Here is a 21,069-nt window from a genome sequence, read left to right as displayed (position 1 = left end):
GACATACCGTTCTTTGGTCTATTCTGTGAGGTTCAACTAGAAAGCCTTGATTAGGGCAGAAAGGGGGGGCGACTCTATAGACCAGCCTCTCGCCTCCCTCTTTTTGCACCAGATGTCCTTGGCAGAGCCAGAGTAGCTGCTGTAGGTAGAGCAGAGTGAGCATTTTTGTTGTTGAAATGGCCAAGTGGAGTGTTTGGCGTAGCCCTGTGACGCTGCCTCTGTGCTGGGCAGAGGAGCTGACAGCATCAGGTGTGCGCTGCAGCAGCAGCATGCCGATGATCAGACAGGCATACTCGGAAAGCAGCAGCATCGTCAGGCCTTTCAATGAGATTCCTGGACTGTGGAAGAATGGCTGGGCTAACTTGTACAATTTCTGGAAGTTGGATGGCTTCAGAAACCTTCACCGCCTCATGTTGCAGAACTTCAACACTTTTGGACCCATTTACAGGTAAAGGAGTCCAGGCTGTTTGATTCATTCTACATAAAATGAAAAAATTACTGCACAAGGCTGACCAAAAACATGATGGGTTTTAGAAAACAAAAAAACAAACCTGTAACCTACAATTTCCAAGGTCAAATGTTGATCTCACAATTTCTTTTCTTGTTTTCTGTATGGCAGAGAAAAAATAGGTCATTATGAAAGTGTAAATATCATCAACCCCGAGGATGCTGCCATCCTCTTCAAAGCAGAGGGCCATTATCCTAAAAGGCTGAAGGTTGAAGCATGGACATCATACAGAGATTACAGAAATCGCAAATATGGAGTTCTTCTTAAGTACGTCCTGTTATTGTCCTCTTCCAACTCTTCCACTATTCAGATACTTTGACAAAACCAGTCTTTTCAATAAGCATTACCAGTGTTGGCTAAATACTTTTAATTTAAAATCTGATTGTCAAACAGGAATGGAGAAGACTGGCGATCGAACCGCGTGATTCTCAACAAGGAGGTGATTTCCTTGAAGATGCTGGAAAACTTTGTGCCTTTGCTGGATGAAGTGGGCCAGGATTTTGTGGCCAGAGTTCACAAAAAGATCAAGCGAACTGGCCAGAACAAGTGGACCACTGACCTCTCTCAAGAACTCTTTAAATATGCATTAGAATGTAAGAATAACATTTATTTTTAATATTCAATTCTAATTATTCCTGCCTTTTTTTTTACTCAATCACACCTTTGTTCACACTTGTTTCTATCTCATGTTTGTTTTGTCCAATATAGCGGTGAGCTCAGTGCTGTATGGTGAGCGTCTGGGTTTGTTGCTGGACTACATTGACCCAGAAGCTCAGCATTTCATTGACTGCATCACCCTCATGTTCAAGACTACTTCGCCCATGCTGTACATACCTCCTGCTCTCTTGAAGCAGACTGGGTCAAAGGTGTGGCGGGACCATGTGGAGGCCTGGGATGGCATATTCAACCACGGTGGGACACATAGGTTGAAAATTAATTCTGAAATTTAAAAATACAGTTTTTGCTTTTACTGTGGTGCAATTTCTTGTTTCATTTCTATCCTTTCGTTGCATCAGCGGACCGTTGTATCCAGAACATCTACAGGAAGCTGCGTCAGGATGCAGGCACTCCAAAGAAATACCCAGGAGTCCTGGCAAGCCTGCTCATGCTGGACAAGCTGTCCATTGAAGACATCAAAGCCAGTGTCACTGAACTGATGGCGGGTGGAGTAGATACAGTAAGGAGAAAAAAAGAAAAATTCAGAGTATGAGGAATTGTGTGACTGTTATCCAGATTTTTAAGGCTGCTTCTGGTTGTGTTACAGACTTCTATAACGCTTCTGTGGACAATGTATGAATTAGCCAGGCACCCCAACCTCCAGGAGGAGCTCAGGGCAGAGGTGGCTGCAGCTCGGGCCGAAAGTCAGGGAGACTTGCTGGAGATGCTGAAGCGGATCCCTTTGGTCAAAGGTGCTCTGAAGGAAACACTCAGGTGACTGAAACACTTGTTCAAGACATTTAAGATAAGCCAAGAAAAGATACATTTTATCAGCATGAACTTTTGCAATTCTCTTAGTTCCTTAGTTTGTGTTTCTTTTATAAAAGTGGTTTTCTTTTTGTGTCTCAGGTTGCATCCGGTGGCAGTGAGCTTGCAAAGATACATAGCAGAAGACATAATTATTCAAAAGTATCACATCCCAGCTGGGGTAGGAGGCACAAAAACATATAAATGATGTATTTATATTTGAGTATTTGACCATTTTCATGCCAACTGTCATGCATGTTGTTGTGTCTATATATGTCTGTATGCGTATTCAGACTCTGGTCCAATTAGGGCTGTATGCTATGGGAAGAGACCCCAAGGTGTTTTTTCGTCCGGAGCAGTATCAGCCCTCTCGCTGGCTGAGGACCGAGACCCACTACTTCAGAAGTCTGGGCTTCGGCTTTGGGCCCCGTCAGTGTTTAGGACGAAGAATAGCCGAAGCAGAGATGCAACTCTTTCTTATCCACGTAAGATATTAAGAAAATAATCAGCAGTATTTCCATATATATGTGGCAGACTGACATCATACAAACTGCCTGTGTTACCTTTGCAGATTCTCGAGAACTTCAGAGTGGAGAAACAGCGACATGTGGAAGTACAGAGCACCTTTGAGCTAATTCTCTTGCCAGACAAGCCCATAATATTGACACTGAAACCTCTACAAGCAAGTCAGTAACATGTTTGATGAAATTAACTGTAAACGGCTTCACAAAACTCCACAATATGAACAACAAATGAAAATGTTCCTTAGAGTACCTTAGAGTTGTAGGGAGAGCAAGAAAAACACACGAAGGAAGGAATAAGCTAAAGCTGTGCAGTAAACCTCAGTTTTTACCTCAGTATTTCTATAGCTAGACAACAAAGTAATGATACATATTGTAGATTGCTTAGTGAAAAATGTGATTACTAAGGGACATGTACTCTGTGTGTGAAATATACTAAAAATCAGGAATGCATTGTGCAAATTTATTCCACCTGTAATTGGCAAAAAATGTTCATTTATGTACCAATGATGAATAAAGAAAATACAACTGATACAAAGTATCTGTTTTTATATGTAATTGTCTATGGTTTACATTTGAAACACACTTTTCAGATTAAATCATTACATTTGAATGACATCTACATTTTAAACCACAGACTCTGTGTGTGCCATCAACAGTTCAATTCATTTGCAGGTCTTTTTACAGGTTTTGCTTCTGCTGTCCTCTTTGCTGGTATAAGGAGCTGTAGGAAGTAACACGCAGTATGGGAGAATGTTAAATCCCTCATACCATAATTATATACGTTAAGGTACGAAGAGTGAGGCCTGACTGACCGAAGGAACATTTTGAAGGATTGCTTTGGATGTTTGGATGAAGCCGTGCCTGTGCTCGCTCAGTTTGGTCAGCATTTCTTGCTTCTCTCTCCCCCATACTTTAGCGTTCTCCTCCAGCTTTAAAGATGCAAAAGAAAAAAATATATATTTATAAGGAAAAAAATAATTAGACCAAGTATATCTTATTTATATTTTCTTTACCTGAGCTTCCAGTGTTTGGATTCGTGCCTCAGTCCTCTCCAATTTATGTTGTAAACTCCATTCCTCCTTTGAAAAAAGGAAAAAAAAAGAAAAAAAGTGTCACTTTCAGCAGTTGAGAGGGAAAATTTGGATACTATCACAGTAATTTGCAATATTTAAGGAGTTTAAGAAGTACCTGGTCTGACTGTTGTGTTTTGAGTGGTGCAGGCAGCTGGTGAATCCTTTCCAGCTCTTTTCTGAGACGGGCGTTCTCTGCTGCCAAGGCTGATTTCATTTCCTTGTTTTTAAGGCCATCTTCTCAGCATTAAAGGAGATCAGACACTCCAGTCAGTGCCAGTGCTTTTGTGACCATAATTGTTCCCACTGGGTGCACTTACCTCTTTCCATTAGCATCAGCCTTTTGTCACCACGATGACTATTCTTGTCTCTGAGCTTTCCATCTAATGCTTTCTCCATTTTTTCTATGACCTAAAAATAAGGATGGCACAAATGTAAATATCCCCCCATGTGAATTATAAGCTGCTAGTCACACGAGAAGCATATTCAGTATCATGAAATTAGATTAGTAACAGACTGTTCACCTCTCCCTGCTGTTTCACTGTGGCCTCTAAAGTTGCCATCTTTGCCAAGTGACTCTGGTGATGCTGCAGATCCTTCTGCTCCTGCTGGAGGACTCTGCGGAGCTTTAATAGCTCCTGCTCACTATCATTTTTCTGCTAAAAAAAAACACGATACGAGTTATATAATCAATGGACCGACACTTTCCTGAGATGTGTTCGAAAAAATATTCATAATATGTGTGGTGTGTTTTCTAACCCGGATCAGCTCGTTCTGCAGATGTTGTATGCGGTCCCTTTGTGTGGCGGCCTTACTCACTTCACTGGCAAGCTTGAATTTTAGAGTGGCTTAAAAAGAGCAGAACAATCATCAGAACTGCAGAAACTGTCTGTCATCTCTTATTTACAGGGAATGTGTTTTTGTACGTTCACTTAAAAACTCGATCGCTGAACATATCTAAGTAATGAGTTCAAATTTCACACTAGTTTCAATAACATGTCATTTTTATGCCATGTGCTTTGGACCAATAATAACCAAAAGATCCATCAATATACTTTTGAATTTGACTGGATCTTTCGGAGGGATGGGACTTAAATCCTATCCTTTTGCTTTTGATGTTAGCAAAGAGACCTTCTGGAACGTCCTTTCACCGAGGGCCACAAACTGTCCTTCAGGAGATAAGGGTTGTAGTACACACGGAGCTTATCATGGTCCATGGCCTAAATAAGCTTCCTTATCACAAAATGACAGTCTGCCTGGGAATGGACACTCATAAGGATTAACAAACGCATGCTGAGCAGCCTTCGATGTCATGACTTCATCTGCCAAGGAAATGACCTTAAGTCCGTTACGGCACTGAGAGAGAGCTAGCTGGGTGGTAAATTATCTGACATGAGTGGATCACGACCTAGTCCTTTATTTGCTCTTAACTTCTTAGGATTTTAAAATTTTTTCTCTGAGACAAGATGATACAACAACATACTCAAGGGACTTTATATTGTAAGGCAAAGACCCTACAATAACACAGAGAAAATCCCAACAATCAGACAAACCCCCTATGAAGAAGTAATGGGCGACACTGGGAAGGAAAAATGATGAGAGGGCAAATAACTAATGATGAAATGCAGAGTGATGTATAAACACCCAGTGAGTGAAGAAGAAACACTCATGGCATCACGGGAAGCCCCCAGCAGCCTAGGCCTATTGCACCATAACTAAGGGAGAGTTCAGGGTCACATATCCAGCCCCAACTATAAGCTAATGACTTATAAGCTATATAAGCGAAATGGAAAGTTTTAAATCTAATCTTAAAAGCAGAGAGGGTGTATATCTCTTGAATTCAAACTGGGAGCTGGTTCCACAGAAGAGCGAGCTGAAAGCTGAAGACTCTGGCTCCCATTTTACTTTTAAAACATAAACTCTACTTTTAAAGGCCCCCCCACCCGTGAACCACAAGTAAGCTACCAGAGAGTGAAGTTAGGGTGATATATTACTTTTGTACCTATTCGGTCAGCAATTTCAGCCTTGGTCATGACATCAATGTCAGTGTCGGCCAGAAGATCTCGTCCAAGGTCCTGCTGCAGAGACAGATCACTGCGGAGCTGACTGTTTTCTGCTTCCAAAGACAGCACCTGTGTCCTAAGTGTTATTATGTCTTCTGCCATCCTAGACAACGCTGAGCGATAGTTTTCAATCTCCTGATGGTGAAAGAGTGCCTGTAAGTCTCAGATTAGAACATTTTCAGACGCTTAAAAGCAGGGGTGAGAAGTAATGAAGTACAAATACTTTGTTACTGTTACTGTACCGCTAGCTAAAGGTCTGGATTTCCTAGGGAGAGAAAAGAGTGCGCAATAAATTCAATGAGATTTTATTGCGATGGAGGAAAGATGGAGGAAGACAGACAGGACGTGAGAGGAAGAAGAGAGGTTGTATTTAAAGGTAAGGAGTGCTCAGTGACTCTAGTGACTTTGATGAACTGCAAATTTAAAGCTTATATGCAATGTCTTAATTTTTAATTACATATTGGATTTGTGCATGAGGTGTTTTGTTAAATTATGTGTTTTCATTTTTGTGAAACAAACTAAGCTATACTAACTTTGTGCCATTCAAATGTTGCATGAATATTTTGGGTATTTTGCCCAGGATAAACAGGCTAGCTTGCATTAACACACTGTGTTGGACTGTTTCACAGTGGCTGTGGTGCTTATGGTTAGAATTGGGTTAAATCAAAGAAAAAGTATAGCGTCAGTGTCAGGGGATGGACATTACCCATGGTAGCTTGTGAAACTGCTAACATCTTGTTGAATTCAGTTGTGTAAATCCATAAAAGCAGCAGGTCAGCTGATCACAGCCTGTACACTAAGAAAATCTGCTGACGCTCGCATTAATTATTATGAGTTGGAATTCTTTTTCCCACTGAGCCACTACAGAGAACTTAGGATTCCCCCCACCTGCCGAATCCCACTGTAACCAATGACTTTACTCATTTTCCTGTTTAGGTGTGGAGGCAAAGTTACCCTCTACAACGTAGGTAACAGAAAATAGTTATTTTTTAAAATTCTCTTTCCCTGCTTGTGTCCTACTGGTCTACTACTGCTTGCATTGAACCTTATTAGTGCCTGTCAGATCAATAAATGCCATTCTTTTTAGTGCTTATAGTGGCATTTTACTGTCATGCACTGACTGGTGTCAACAATAAATTCACTGGCCTGTTGAAACAATTTGATAATAGGTGGTTATGAGCGAGCGCCACCACTAGATGTCTCCTCAATCCCATGTCTTAAGAGAGTAATACCGGATGTATTACCATAGACAGGCAAACAATTATAGCAGCAAAAGGGATGAACAGGCTTGAACTGGTTTTAAATAGGATAACTGGTAACTTCTGGTTTTCAGATATGCATGTAGCATGAGACACGGGGTATTACTGCAAGCCAAAAATGAATGTAATCCATTGAGGTGGATGTTCCTCTAATTGATTGGTTAAGGTTTGGTATAATGTATTCATAACTCTGGCTCCTCAAATTCATAAGGGCATACCACTCCATCCTGTAAAGGTGTTTTGTTATTGGAAATTTAACCGGGGATTTTGCACAAATTTTAGTCGTCTAGTCATGCATGCACACACGTTCCTCTCTGAAAGCCGAATTTCTGTAGAAGCGAGCAAAAAATATATATTTCTGGGAAATTCTTTAAAGAAATTTGTTTCTTTAAAGGATGACAAAATGAGTCTGGGAGCAGAGCTTTTTTATCAAAGCATTTCTTTGTACAAGGCCCCTGGATGTTGTCTAGCAGCGTGTAGCACCCATTGTTCTGTCACATGCTCTTCTATCAAGTTGAATAGCCAGAATTGAATGGAGACAAGAGGCAGGTCCAGCTGTATGTATGAGCAGGGGGGGTGACGATTAGGGGATTCCAATCTTGGATGGTATTGTTGTGCCTCCCGTGGGACACAAGGGGTGAAATTGAGCATCTAATTGAAAGGGCAGGGACGAGGTGACAATCATGACTGTAGATGAGATGTCGTCTCTGCTGGGGGCCCAAAGCAGTGATGTGAAGGAGAGCTCCCCGTGATGAGTCTGGAAAGTCCTTTTATGTATTGAAAATAAAAGGCAATCTCTGTCTCTGGCTGGGTCCCTTCTATTCTGTATGATATGAAGCCATTAAACAGGTTTGATGTCATGCATAAAGTCACTTCAGGACAGATGTGTGACAGCTCGACTGAAACATGAGGATTTCACATTTGGCTGCATTTTATTAACCACATTATTTTGCATGTAAAGTGTTAATAATCATTATCTATTAAACTTTAAATATGCACGTTTGCAATGAAAAAAGCCAGTTGATACTCGTTGATAAATTAGGCATATATAAAATCTACACCCACAGACATACAGAATTTAAGCCAGTCTGCAGACATAACAGTCTGGCTGTAAATAAAACAGGAGAAAATGGCAAGATATTAAAAAAACAAAATGTTATTGGAACACTTTAAGCCTCATCAGCCTAATCCTCCTTCAGTGCAATTACAGTCAAGGAGAAATGTTAATGTATTCATTTTATCTCCAAACTGTGACTGTTTGCTTCATCATCTTCCCATCCCACTGGCCTCTCTGTGTCACTGTTCGCTAACTAAACATGACATAGCATTGCCTCACTGATTGATTGAACAGTTAAGATTATGTCTATTCACCTTTGTTTGGAGGTTAGAGATCTTTGCTACGTGGGGATCATCCTCAGAGTCATGCAGAGGGGGTCTAAAGCGTGAACACACAATTGTAGTCTAAAATTAAGTCTTTCATTTACTTTCAAAATAAATCAAATAAATCTTTCTCATATATTTTTGCACCGTACCGCGTGTGTGGATGAGGAACTTGATACGTGCGGTTTATGTTAGGTTTGTCATTCTCGGTGGAGTCTGTCATCTCAGCTGGAGTCTTCTGGTCTAGCTGGGCAGTGCCTGGAAGCTCAGTCTTCGCTCTGTTGAGGAGCAGCTGATTATCTGGTAGGATCTGTGCCAGGGCATCATGAGATGGGAGATTGTATTTTCCCCTCTGAAACTGTAGAGCACATATTGTTTCTGACTGTCAAAAATGATTTCCAAACTTGCTCAAAGCTGTAAACAGATATGTTGTTAAAATCTGTATGAATATCAAACAAGCATCACTTAAAATGCCAATGGTCTCTTTTAACCTCATTTACTGTCCCAGAAACATAACATAACTCATAACTTATTCAGAATAAATGATAAGCCAACCTGAAGTGCCCAAAATGTGTACTTATTTGATTGGCCACTTCAGGTTGGCTCCAAAAGCAACTCCTATGATAAAAATTTAGAGCTTTGGACAAAAATTATTTTCTTATTATTCTTTGTCCACTAATTATATCAGTGCTTATAGGTCCAGTCTGCATGACAGATGCTAACTAGGCAGCTAGTTTACTTGGCTTCGCCCCTGTAAAAGATAAAAGTAGCTGAAGCCAAAGTTTAAGTGCCTCAAACCAGCATTCTTTTTTTTATCAACTCCTCTGGTGTCAAAACACATGGTAAAGACTTTAAATCAGTAGTTTCAGGTCTATTTTGTAAATTGTGGGCATTCTGTGAGTCAGAAAGGAGGATTATGCTCACTGGCTAATGACCTGTCAGTTAAAGGTTTTTACTCAGTTGTGGTGTCCTTGGTTTCTTTGTCAGATCCACCTCTTGCTTGTCTTGTTCAGTATCAGAACATCAACATGGTGATAGGGCTGGGCCATATCATACTGTTCACGGTAATACCGGTAAAATGTTGGGCAACGATAAGAAAATGAAATATTGCGATAGAATATGGGTAAAGCGCGCATGCGCAGTGCCTTTGTTTTCATACGCACATGGCGGAAAAAGCATGGCGGCGACGGAGAATGAGAAGGGCGAAAGCGGATCGTTGAATGGAACGGATGAACCAGAATTGGTTTGTAAAAATGGTGCAACTGCAGTGGTGTGGAACTGGTTTAGCTTTCGTCCGTCAGATACACAACAAAGCACTATTTTTGGTAGAGCATGCTAGCGGGCCGTCGTTATTACCGTGTTCTTTGGAAAATACGGCACACTTAAAATCAAACCTTTGATTTTTCTGAAAATCGACAGTGCCCCTTATAATCCCGTGTGCCTTATGTATGAATTCTGGTTGTGTTTACTGACCTCGAAATGATTTTATGTCGTACACAGCGCTCAAAAATCTGTCAAATGTTTTAGTACGACTTTGCTAAGCTACGAACCTGCACCGCTTGATGGATTGTCGGAGCATTATGGCTATCGTAGGCAGGAGCCTCGTGGAGTAATACGTACTGTGCTTTAAAATAATATTACGGTATTGTGTGTGTATAACCTCTTTTAAGTTTTGTGGATATTATACATGGTCATGCTGAGGATATGTCGGCCGATTTCCACTGGAAATGCCTTTTGGTTAAACTGTCAGCGAGGAATTTGCATTTGCACTGTTAAATTTTTATATAACTTTAATGCACATAAAAAACAGCTGCTTGTTTAAGTGAAAATACATTGATGGGGTTTTTTTTTTGCACTAATGCAGTTGTGGAGTTGTAAAGTATTTTGTCTAGTGTCAATTATATCGTCAGTTATATCGTTATCACAAATTTTCAAATGTATATCGTGATAAATATTTTTGGTCATATCGCCCTGCTCTACATGGTGATGGCAAAAATGTTCAACTCGAGACTTCAAAACATGGCTTCAGTAAACAATGAATAATGTCACCATAATGTCTATGACTTAACTTTTTCTTATATGAGTCACTGAAGTATTAGTCACAGACTGTTTGTAAGGGTGTTGTGGACTTGGCATTGGGACACCCTTGATCGTAAGTCAGTGATCAACTATGTCACTGCATCATTTATAGCTGGGTGGACACCCTAATGGAGGGAGGAACTGATTTGTTGGATGAATTGGCAGATCCACACCTCTCACCACTGGCAGAACTTTGCATTCTAAGGATGACATGGTCCAAAAGAATGAGATCATGGGTAAAAGCAGCGAGAATGAGCTTTTTCCCAAGAGTATCTGGGCTCTCCCTAAGATTAAGACTGAGGGTCTCAAAAATCTAGGAAGAGCTTAGAAAAGGAGCCAGATGATTTGGCTCAGTCTTCTGGCTAGTTGCCTCCTGGGTGCCTGCTTGAACTTAAAAGTTGTCCCAGGGCAGATTCAGCATGCTGGAGAGATTACATCTGTTGGGTGGCTTGAGAATCCCTTGTCGTCTTCCTGGAGAAGGTGAAAGACGTAGGTGGGGGGAAAGAGGTCTTGGCATCTTTGCTTAGACTGCTCCCCCCACAACCCGGAAAAGATAATCAGAAAATTAATGAATTAATGGATGAGTGAAGGAATGGATGGATGGATAGACTGGACCTCTAGGCAGTGATTGTGGTGTTGGCCTATTTATAAATTTATAATGTAATATTAGTATTGTTAATTGTCCGGATTGTGCTAATTTGTATTCACGGCACCTTGCGAATAAAGCTAACTAGAGTTACTGATGACTTAATGACGTGGTTCAGGAGTCCACTACTGACAAGCGTATAACATGGTTCATAGGCTCTCCATCTATGATTGGTCTTGGCTGTAATTTATCATTTTTTTTAAATGGAGCAGAATTCCTCCTAAGTGTCAAAATTAGGCATTTGTGATATTGAAGATAATAGTATGCAAAAAACTGGTCTAACAGAAGTTCAGCAAAACAAAACCCATTCTTCATCACCATCATCGTGGTCACCTTCATCAAATCTAATCAGTAGTTTGTGTCAATGAGAAAAGTTTTCCCCCCAAAACATGTTCTCTACTTCCTAGATATTGAATTCCAATTGGTCAAATAGAAATGTAAACATTTAAAGGTAAAACTTTTAAGTGAAGTAAAAACTGTTACTGCTATTATTACAAAGACAACAGCGATATCAGTGGAACTCCAAAGATGTAGAGCTAGCTTTTGAAAAAACACAAAGGGATGCCAAATGGTCATTGTTATCTGTACGATGGAAAATGCTGAACAATTTCCCGTGACACCATGGGAGGACTAAATGACTTCCACAATGTTAGATTTAATGTTATCTAACATTTTTACATACACTGAAAGCTTTTATCAAAATACATTGTATCTATGACCTTTCTCACTGCACTGTGAGCGAGGCCATTCTGCCTCTTCATCACTTGAATATAAACGCTGTTACATCAGTAGGCATACACTACCCACTCCATAACTAGAGAGCTCTCTGTCAATAGGCCTGAAGTCCTTTAAGTGTGAGCGCTGCATACACAGTGTACACTTTCAATGATGGCAGTTGCCTGGCAGCGCAAATTCAAAAAAATGGCATTAAATAGAGTCATTATCCATTATCTTCCCACTGACTTTCCCACTAACGCAAATACCTCCACAGTGTCAGAACCTACCTGCACAGCTGCAGGTGTGCTGAGTGATTTTGTCTTTTTTGAAGCCTTCATCCAACACAAAATGTCAGAGTCCTTTAACTGGTGGTGAATGGGAAAGCTGGAGCTTTGACATCAATCAGCTTGTAACCACAACACAAACCTTAGCGACTTCACAGGCAGTGAATTCCCACTATGTACAAAATGCTCTAATATCATGTTTCAGCAGAACTCACAGAAAAACAATGTTGAGGCTTCAGTTCTTCTCATTAATTCACTGAGGCTTCAGAGACTCACACAAACAATGTATTCATGTACCAAGCTTTTGCCAGCAGCAATATAAAAGTAGTGCACATGTAAATGTATCAGTACTTTTTATTCAATAATATATTAGCCTGAAAAAGGGGTTTGGTGTATCTATACTGTACCTTGAAACTACAGAATGCCCTAATGCTGGAGTTAAATCACCACTGCTGAAAATGGGGTGTTGTTATTACCTTGTTATAAATTAACCTAATCCCCAGCATGAATTTATAGCCCTTAAGTAACTAAAGGTTTCCTATGTGCATGAAGTGTTTGGAGGAAAAGATGAAGAATTATCATTAAGGTAAACGCCGTAGAGCGCTCATTCTCATTCTCTGTCATATTGTAGAGATGATGTTGTTTCCATAGGGATATCACACTGCACCTCAGCTGACAACTGGTGCAATACCATATGCTAGAAAAGTCAAACATGTCAGTATGAGGAAAATAACAGCCAACCTAATAACAACATGTATCTTACCATGAAAAAAGCTCTACTGTGTTTGGTTATTAGATAAATATTAGGCTAAATTTGTGTTGAATAATTCACTGGGTGCTTCTGGCTATGTGCTCTGCTAGAAGACATAATCTCTTCTAATCCAACAAGGGAAAACCTGCAGAAGTGAAAAGTCTTCCAGCGGACTCTAATATCACATTATCATGTATGAGATTGCTCGACAAATTTAGAAAATCCCTACAACTAAATAATTTATATTCACATGTTGCACTTTGTAGACACAGCTCGTGTTCAGAATGCTTCTGACCGTGTTACATATAATCTGTGGAGAGCTATGTTTCGGGGGGATGTGTGCTGCGCTGTGCTGTGCTGTGCGGGCGGTGGGGATGGGGGTGGGGGTCTGAGTGACACAGTGTTGGTTTTTCACTCTGGGCTATCTCTAACATCATCAGAATTCAGGACATAGCCTGCAAAATGTAGCCAATGCGCTCTTCATGGGAGTGACAGCTCTGAATCTGCTGCCACACAGAGCTTCAATTAGCCTGCCAGGCAGCCAGTTCCCAGGAGCCTTTTCTACCTCCTCATTCCAAATTTGCCATCCACCACCTTTTATTTTTCCTGTCAACCCTTCATCTGACCTGGATTTTCCTCTTTTTCCCTCTTTTTCCACAGCGGACTTCAACACCTTCCATTGTCCCTGTTACCTAAGTTACAATCTTTTTGCAGCTTTTCCCGTGTCACTATGACAGGCCAAGCGGAAATACTTACAATGTGTTAATGGACACAGAGGCAAAAGAGGTGTTGGAGAACTAAAGCAGAAATGAAAGAAGGAAATTTAAAGGACAGGATGCGTTGGTGTGTCTCACTCTCTACAGAAACAGTTCGGGCTCTTCAGCTTCTGAGTAAAAAGGAAAGAAATACTAACATAGAAACAATTCTAATGTTATTAAATGTTTTACCGTTTAAAACACTATAGTTCATGTATCCTTCTCGGTTTCCACCTAAAGGATATCTGAGTACTGATAGACACCCAGCTTCGAACACATATTATAGGTATTATAAATCTTTGGCCAATATGTGCAGAGAGGACACATTTAAATGCTTTATAAGTTATAAACCAGAAATGAAATCCAAAAGGCTACACAAATGCTATAACGGTACATTTTCATGGATTACACTGAAAAATAAAAAAGTTTAAACTTTTTTTTTCTGCTGCCGAAAAAAAAAAGTTGAAACCTATTTTTTTTAAGCAAAAGTTTATGGGTACTTCTCTAAATGGTAAAATTCAATGTGTGATTAAAAAAAATATAAAAACAACATATATAAAAGAAATACAGAAAGTATTTTTACAGATTTTTTACAGTGTGTGTTGCTTATCTGCAAAATTAACACAAAAAACAATAAATGTATTTTAATGTAGCGCTGAGCCAAAAGGTAACTCAGAGAGTGCATCCTCATCAACGTTAGGGCCCTGTTTTAAAATTTAACCAAAAGAAATCTGGAGACAACAATTTAATGCTGTAACAATGATTACATACATACGAGATATTTTATTTGAGAAAAATTAAAATTAAATCAACATTGTAACAACTGATCTGCATTGAGCTTCTATTAGCAATAACACGGTAATACTAGATCAGGTAACACTTGATTGTCTTGCAGAAGAAATTACATTTCGCCCTGCATGTAATCATATCTGTGCCCTGTCAGCAAAATAAAATCACATCTGCGGCGAGCTGGTTATGTGGTTATAAAGATTTTTAAAATATGGCAAATTGGAGAGAGTGGCAAGAGGGATGGAGAGTGGGGTGTGTGTCAAGGACAGTGTGCAGCTCTGATTCAAGGGCATGTGTGGCTGACAGCCACTGCCACTCCCTGTGAGGTTCACAGCGAAAGCAAAGCCAAGGATTATCTGTAAATCAACTCCTGTCAATTAAGGATACACTGCAGTGAAACTGCAGCACTCCATAAATTAAGGAGGTATGAATATAAAGGCAAAATTGACTTTAGGTATAATGAATTGTGTTGGTGATGAGTGTGAGAAAAAATAAATAAAAAGGAATTTTAAAAAAGGGGTAAATATGGCTTCCATATAATATATATCCATATATTGAATATTGATAAATTGTATTGACTATTGTGGTTTCACCTTCTTTAATTTACACACAAACAATAGGACGAACTATACCATACACAGTATAATGTGTAGTTTTATATATGTATGTTATAGTAGATAGTAGGCCATTCTGTCTAAAATGTATGCAGCAAAAAAAAGTAGTATTCTATCAAACAGAAAAGAAACAAACATGTAAATGTAATTATAATACTTAAGGTGGACTTATTATTAAGGTCACTTTACTATTTGACACTTTCCCATGTTTAATATTTAATATAATCGTTGTAGTAATATAAAAAAATAAGGAAAAGCACACTTTAATCACTAAAAGATTCATCACTTGGATCATTAGAGTAATACACAAAGTGATTTTTAAATGTATTTAATATTTGAAGGCACACAAAACAAATGGGAAACACTGAATTTCATATATTGCTGTACAACCAATTCATTTTTCCTATAAGTTTTATTTAATATTTACTAAACACGAAATGTGATTTAGGCTCAGGGGAGAATAAAATGATCCAATCGAGCCCTAAAACCTTACCTGAACAAGTCGGTAGTCAGCTACAACACAGCAAGTATCCATGACTAGTTTTTCCCCACTGGTTCCGCATGACCTTTTCAAAAATGCTATACAACTGAAGCTTAATGACTAACACAACGTTTGACATTTACTGAAGGCAGCTCGCTGTTGAATAGTTCAAAGAAACATCAAAATGCTAATGCTAGCTTTTGCACCCAAAAGGGGCCCCTGAAGAGCGAAAGAAGAGGAGATGTGCATAAACTTACATTGTGTTTCAGTATTGGGGATTAAATCCATAGATTGTAGACTTGTAGATTTTGCCAAAAATAATAAATAAATAAATAAAATAAATTCCTTCTTAGAGTAGGCCAGCTAGTTGGAAAACATGTGGTTAGAAAGAACCAAACAAACAAGATCTTTGTTTAAAATTTAAAGCACGCCACATCCTGTCTAAGGCTTTGAAAAGGGTAATGGAAACTGAGAGGGACCTAGGCATGCCTGTTTTTGGCAGAACTGTCCCTTGAATTTATTTAATGAGAAGGCAAATCATGCAATTATGTCAACACCAAGTCACACACCTCTTCCCAAAACTCATGAGATTGACGTCAGTCAGTCAACTGATGCAATTACCAGCTAAGAAGGAAACATCAAGCTCCAGCCCGGATCCTGTCAGGAGATGAATATCTGGAGGAAAGCCGCTGACCTGCATCCCATGAGAGAACAAGGTGGTAGAGTAAGTGCCATGAAAGACAAGGTCAATGGACCCAAATGATAACCACATAAGTTGTTCCCATTCAAGTCTGTACATTACTGTCGAGAAGAAAGACATTTAGAGTGCTGTTTGGTATCCAGTCATCAGTCACTGTATCTACGCAACCACAGAAAAGACCATTTATCATGTGTAAAGGACTTAATGGCATTAGCTAGGGGTCCATCAGCAGGTTAAGACCTACATTAGCTTCATACTAACCAAGGAGAGCAAAGGCATGGGGGACTCATGAGATATTCTGAGCTCTGTGTACACCGTTTATGGTTCTAAAATCAGATAACAACACAGAATAGAGACATTAACCCCTCAACCCTTTTCTGTGCAGGACAGATCTGATCTTTAATGAGCAGGCCAGGCTATTCAGAAAGAACTCCTGATGGACAGCACAGCGTAGATGGGATGATGATAGTCCATTAGCTGGAGCTGAGCTGATACAAGACAAGGTAGACAATAGCTGACACTGCCAGAAGCCTGTAGCAGTAGCAAGTCTGTATTCAGAGACGATTGTGAGGTTACACATTTAGCTGAGGTGGGAATATGAGAATAGCTGTAAATCTACTCAACACACTCTACTCCAGCTGTGGCATATAGATACGGGCACTTCAAACAGAACAGTCCAGCCCAACCTACATGCCAGACAGAAGCCGCCGAGCTCCCTGGATCCCCACTCCGCCCTTATCAGAGAATAACAGGAGACTGAGGTAAACAGCTGGGGAATTAGCAATAAATAAGACTGGCAAGCGTTGTCTTAACGACTCTGCTGTCTGCAAAAACTACAATCACTGAGAGTTAGGTCAGAGCACTAAATTATGTGAGGTACGTTAAACTGGAAATCATTACGTCAAATAATTGTTTTTAAAAATTGGAAGCACAGCACAGATTAAAAGGCTAGTCTTGTTGACTCCAAGCAGTAAGCACATGCTTGCAGCATCCCGATAGCTATCATTAGAACCTCAGCCTGCAGTGGCCTTCGGTGTTCAAGGTCTTTAAAGCACTCGGCTCTTATATAGAGTCAGACTGAACCACCCACATTCATGAGCAGCCCTCCCACACATGCCTCCTTTGCTCCACAGCTTTTGCTTTTGTCTGTCAAGGCCAGCTTGTATCACATCTGTTTTGACCTGCACATATATGCCGGTCTCATCGATTACATCACACCTTCATTTTATCTGTTAAAAAGAAGGAATCTCTGTGCTTGCATACCAATGCAGACAAAGCACGGAAATCACAAAAGGATTTGAGGGACCCCCCCCACAAAAACATACCAGACAGTCAAGGTTGTGCAGATAATCATAATAAATGTGCTCTCTGCAAAAAAACAAACAAAAACACAGTGTTTACAAGGTTGATTTGAAGTGACTGAAAAATATAGCTTCCTCTAAAAAATTAAGCTGGAAACACAGCACAGAATTGTCACACGACAGAAAAACAAGCAAAATTAGCACAGCACAAAGGCACCAGGCGTCTTTCTGGCCTCATCAAAAAGCCACTAGATGTCACTGTGACCCCACTTCAGCTCCTGTCAGCTGACCAACTACAGCAACCTCTGTGAGAGAGAAGTAGTGAGAGACTGCCTCTTCAATAGGACGCTCACACTGCTGTGTCTAAACTGCAATGTCTGAGAATTGTCCGTAAAGCCATTACTATTCAGGACTCGTTCCACACTTCCCGTCAATTCTGCCTGCGATGCTCTCAAACCACAAGAGTGCCCGGCGGCAGGGCGCTCAGAAATTACTGTACACTGCAGCTCTGCAGGAGGAGGACTGCATGCATTATGCTACATGTATGAACCCAGGGTCCAGCCTGTGGGGACTATCACAGCTCAATAAAAAAAAATACATAAAACATGTCACCCACGCTTACTGTCATTATCAAAATAATTGCAGTGATGATAGTGAACAGAGAAGTGTGCAAATGAATGGAAAAGTCTGCAATAGGGGAGAATTACTGGCAAATAATAATAATTTAAAAAGGAAAAAAAAACATGTCTCCTTCTTGCCTGTGTTTGCTCATTTACCTCAAATGGCACAAAGATTAAAAGCAGAGGTACAAAAGCACAGCAGCTCTACCTGACTGCATATCAGGCTTCTGTTTGTTCTGGCTGATGGGGGGGAAAGTAATCCGATTCTTTTCAGAGGAGCCATTGCACAAAAATCAATACCATATAAGGAGGCCTGATGAATTTGAAATTTGTACTCAGAGTGGATATTGATCAGTTGCAGTCAAAAGACTTTTGAAAACCCATGTAGATTTGCAATCAATGTGGAGTTTAAAACACCACGATTAGAAGTGTACCAGCAATAAAGAATGCATGTAATGGACATTAAATTAGTAACTTGACCACAGTGTTGTATGTAGAACCTTAATGTTAATCAGATACATCCAACACAAAATGCTGATACCCTAGCTGCAGGACTTGCAGACAGCTGGGCTGGGCGTGGTGCTCCTGCCTGAGAAAATGTGACAGTTCAGTATTTTCAACCCAGCACACAGTCAATGTGTGTGTTACTTCTGGAAATAAAGTTATTATACATATAATTTAAAGAATCCAAACATGATTAGGAAAGAACAATCTCATAAAAGTGTGCAGAGATTGTGTAACCTTGATATGCTTGAAATGAAAAACGTGGTAGCCTAACAGCCAGCGCCAGCCTCATCTGAGATTGAAAATATCTCAGTTCAGGCTTCCTGTGGCTCATCAAAATGAGAGCTGTGTGCTGGAAGGTATTCTCCAGACTACTATCTAATATCATTAGGAGCGGATATACATTGCCAGGACTAATCCAGCTGTTCCCCTCAATTACATTTTAGCCTCTTAGAACATAGCTGACCCAAGTTCATTTGAGTAGTGCTTTCCAGGCAGGACTTAATCAGTGAGTTACTGGCTGACAAGGAGTCTAGTAAAATATCTGTGTGTCTTATTTTTACCCAGTACGAGTATTTTTTTTTTTTTTTTTTTTATTTTCAATATGAACTGCACCATTGCTAAAAGGAGGCTCAAAATTTATGACGGTGATACATTTTTTTGCACCAGCAAATCAGGAAATATACTAAATGCTTTTATTAGGTGACCACTCAAAGATCTATACTTTATACCTTTATTACCATTGCCAAGTGGAGAACACCCTTTAAAAACACTACAGGATCAAAGTTTAAAAGTTCAGCCAGAGTATAAGAGACATGTTTATGTAAATAAATATATCACATGACATTAATGGAATTTCACTCGGCCAGCAGGAGGAGGCTTTGTGCTTCACAGAGACAGGACCGTGGACATACTCTGTTCTGAGTCTTGCAATTTAAATGCCGGCTCACAAATGGATCCTTCATTAACCTGGCATCTGGAGGCTATCTAATGAGCAGACTTCTTCTGGAAGCACAGCTCCAATCTGTCTTTCTGAATTGAGGGTGCTGAACTGCGATGAACGCTGAGGATATGTAGTCCATGCCTGGGCATGTTTAAAGAAGAACAGAAACAGTCGCTGTTGAAATACAAGGGAAGGCACCAAGTTATGCACAGTCACACAGCAATGTCTTTATCTTATCGGCAGTTGTTTATTTTGCCTGTCTGGGCCACCTGCCCACTGACACATGAGTGATAATGTGGTTGCATCACATACAGGTTAAATAGGCTGTTGAATATTTGGATCTCTCTGATTGGGTCAACTCTTTCTGTCCAAAGCTAGACTAGAAATTTGCAGTCTAAAACACCAATTTTCAGCTTCAGGATTTTTGGGAGAATGGATTCATCATACTGTAGTGATGGCGTGCCTCTCCATCCACCAGTCAACTAGTTGCAGTGAAGCCCCCCAGAGCTGTCCATGATGCTGAGAAGAACAAAAGCATCAAAGCTGAAGCTCTCCTCCTCGCTCATCTCATTCAGGGAGGGGCCGAGCTGCAAAGGGGGAGGCACCATATGTACTTGATTCAATTAGGCAGTCTGCAAGGCCTCCCCTGGGAACTGCCTGCAAAAAAAAAAGAAAAAGAAATGGGGCTGCAGGCCTGTCTAACAAAGACATTCAACCAAGCCCTTTGCCCATGCTGAATCCACCTCATTAGTCAGCTGAGTGAGTGTTGATCATCTCAAACAGTGTCTTTACAAATATGAGGAGGGACAGATTTTCTTCTGACTCGGGCTGGAGTGAGGAAAAAAAAAGATTTTAAAAAAAGCAAAGCAAAGCAAAGTGTACACTTATTTTGCTGTTCATTGTGCTGGTGAGTATTTGGAGAGCAGACTGATCAAGAACAACCAAGTGCTAACCTTCAGGGCTGAAAAACGAAGCCAACAGAACATGCCAAAAACTGCCATTCCCTGAATGACCACTTGAGGCAGGCTCCCAAAGCCAATCAAGGCTGAAAACAACGCATTATTAGGGATACAACTGGTCTAGACCTCTTGACTGTGTTGGTGCCTTTTGGAGCAGTGAGGAGCTGTGTGGTTAATTGTACAACAGTGCATATGTCCCTCGTCCTGAGTTCATGTTTTTCTTTGTATATTTGAAACACTTGAATGAGTTAAATATTAGACAACGTTTACCTGAATAAATACAAAATGTAGTTTTTAAATGATGATTTAATTTAGGGGAAAAAAGCTGTCCACACGTGCCTGGCCCTGTGTGAAAAAGTGATTTTCAATCTTGTTAAATCATGAATTAACTGTAACCAAATTTTCTGGAAAGCTGATCTCAGTTTTAATAGACACGCCAGGGCCTGATAACTGAGAGACCTGTTGAATCAAAAAATCACTTAAATAGAACCTGTCTGACAAAAAGGGAAGTACGGTAAAAGATCTAAAACAATGTTAACCCAGAACAAAATCTAAAGAACTGCAGGCCTCACTTCTCTCAGTTAAGGTTAGAGCTGATGATCCAAGAATAAGAAACAGACTGGGCAAAAATGGCATCCATGGGAGAGTTCCAAGGAAA

The 21,069-nt window shown here is 40.1% G+C and overlaps 3 protein-coding genes across 3 annotated transcripts in view; 2 read left to right on the top strand and 1 right to left on the bottom strand.

Annotated features, from left to right (window-relative positions):
• The first annotated feature begins 8 nt into the window (after positions 1–8).
• LOC116326291 (cholesterol side-chain cleavage enzyme, mitochondrial) lies at positions 9–3,032 on the top strand. The gene is made up of 9 exons (XM_031747501.2): positions 9–448; positions 620–775; positions 902–1,101; positions 1,217–1,420; positions 1,525–1,685; positions 1,773–1,939; positions 2,075–2,153; positions 2,266–2,457; positions 2,544–3,032. The coding sequence occupies exons 1-9, from the start codon at positions 177–179 to the stop codon at positions 2,664–2,666; spliced, it is 1,554 nt and encodes a 517-aa protein (XP_031603361.1). The 5' UTR covers positions 9–176; the 3' UTR covers positions 2,667–3,032.
• ccdc33 (coiled-coil domain containing 33) lies at positions 2,950–12,057 on the bottom strand. Its single transcript, XM_039615209.1, has 11 exons — positions 11,998–12,057; positions 8,421–8,626; positions 8,260–8,323; positions 5,569–5,764; positions 4,326–4,414; positions 4,091–4,225; positions 3,887–3,977; positions 3,685–3,803; positions 3,510–3,575; positions 3,309–3,425; positions 2,950–3,217 (listed from the first exon to the last, which is right to left on the bottom strand). Exons 1-11 carry the CDS (start codon positions 12,046–12,048, stop codon positions 3,146–3,148), a joined length of 1,206 nt encoding a protein of 401 aa, XP_039471143.1. The 5' UTR covers positions 12,049–12,057; the 3' UTR covers positions 2,950–3,145.
• The window catches only part of stra6 (signaling receptor and transporter of retinol STRA6), a 63,323-nt gene continuing 48,059 nt past the window's right edge, over positions 5,806–21,069 (top strand). Inside the window, exon 1 of the mRNA XM_039615207.1 lies at positions 5,806–6,005. The gene's annotated coding sequence lies outside the window, so the exon portion shown is untranslated. The remainder of the gene's footprint in view (positions 6,006–21,069) is intronic.

Source organism: Oreochromis aureus, linkage group 7, assembly GCF_013358895.1.
Source record: "Oreochromis aureus strain Israel breed Guangdong linkage group 7, ZZ_aureus, whole genome shotgun sequence".
NCBI classification, from domain to species: domain Eukaryota; kingdom Metazoa; phylum Chordata; class Actinopteri; order Cichliformes; family Cichlidae; genus Oreochromis; species Oreochromis aureus.
This window is presented reverse-complemented; position numbering and strand designations above follow the sequence as displayed.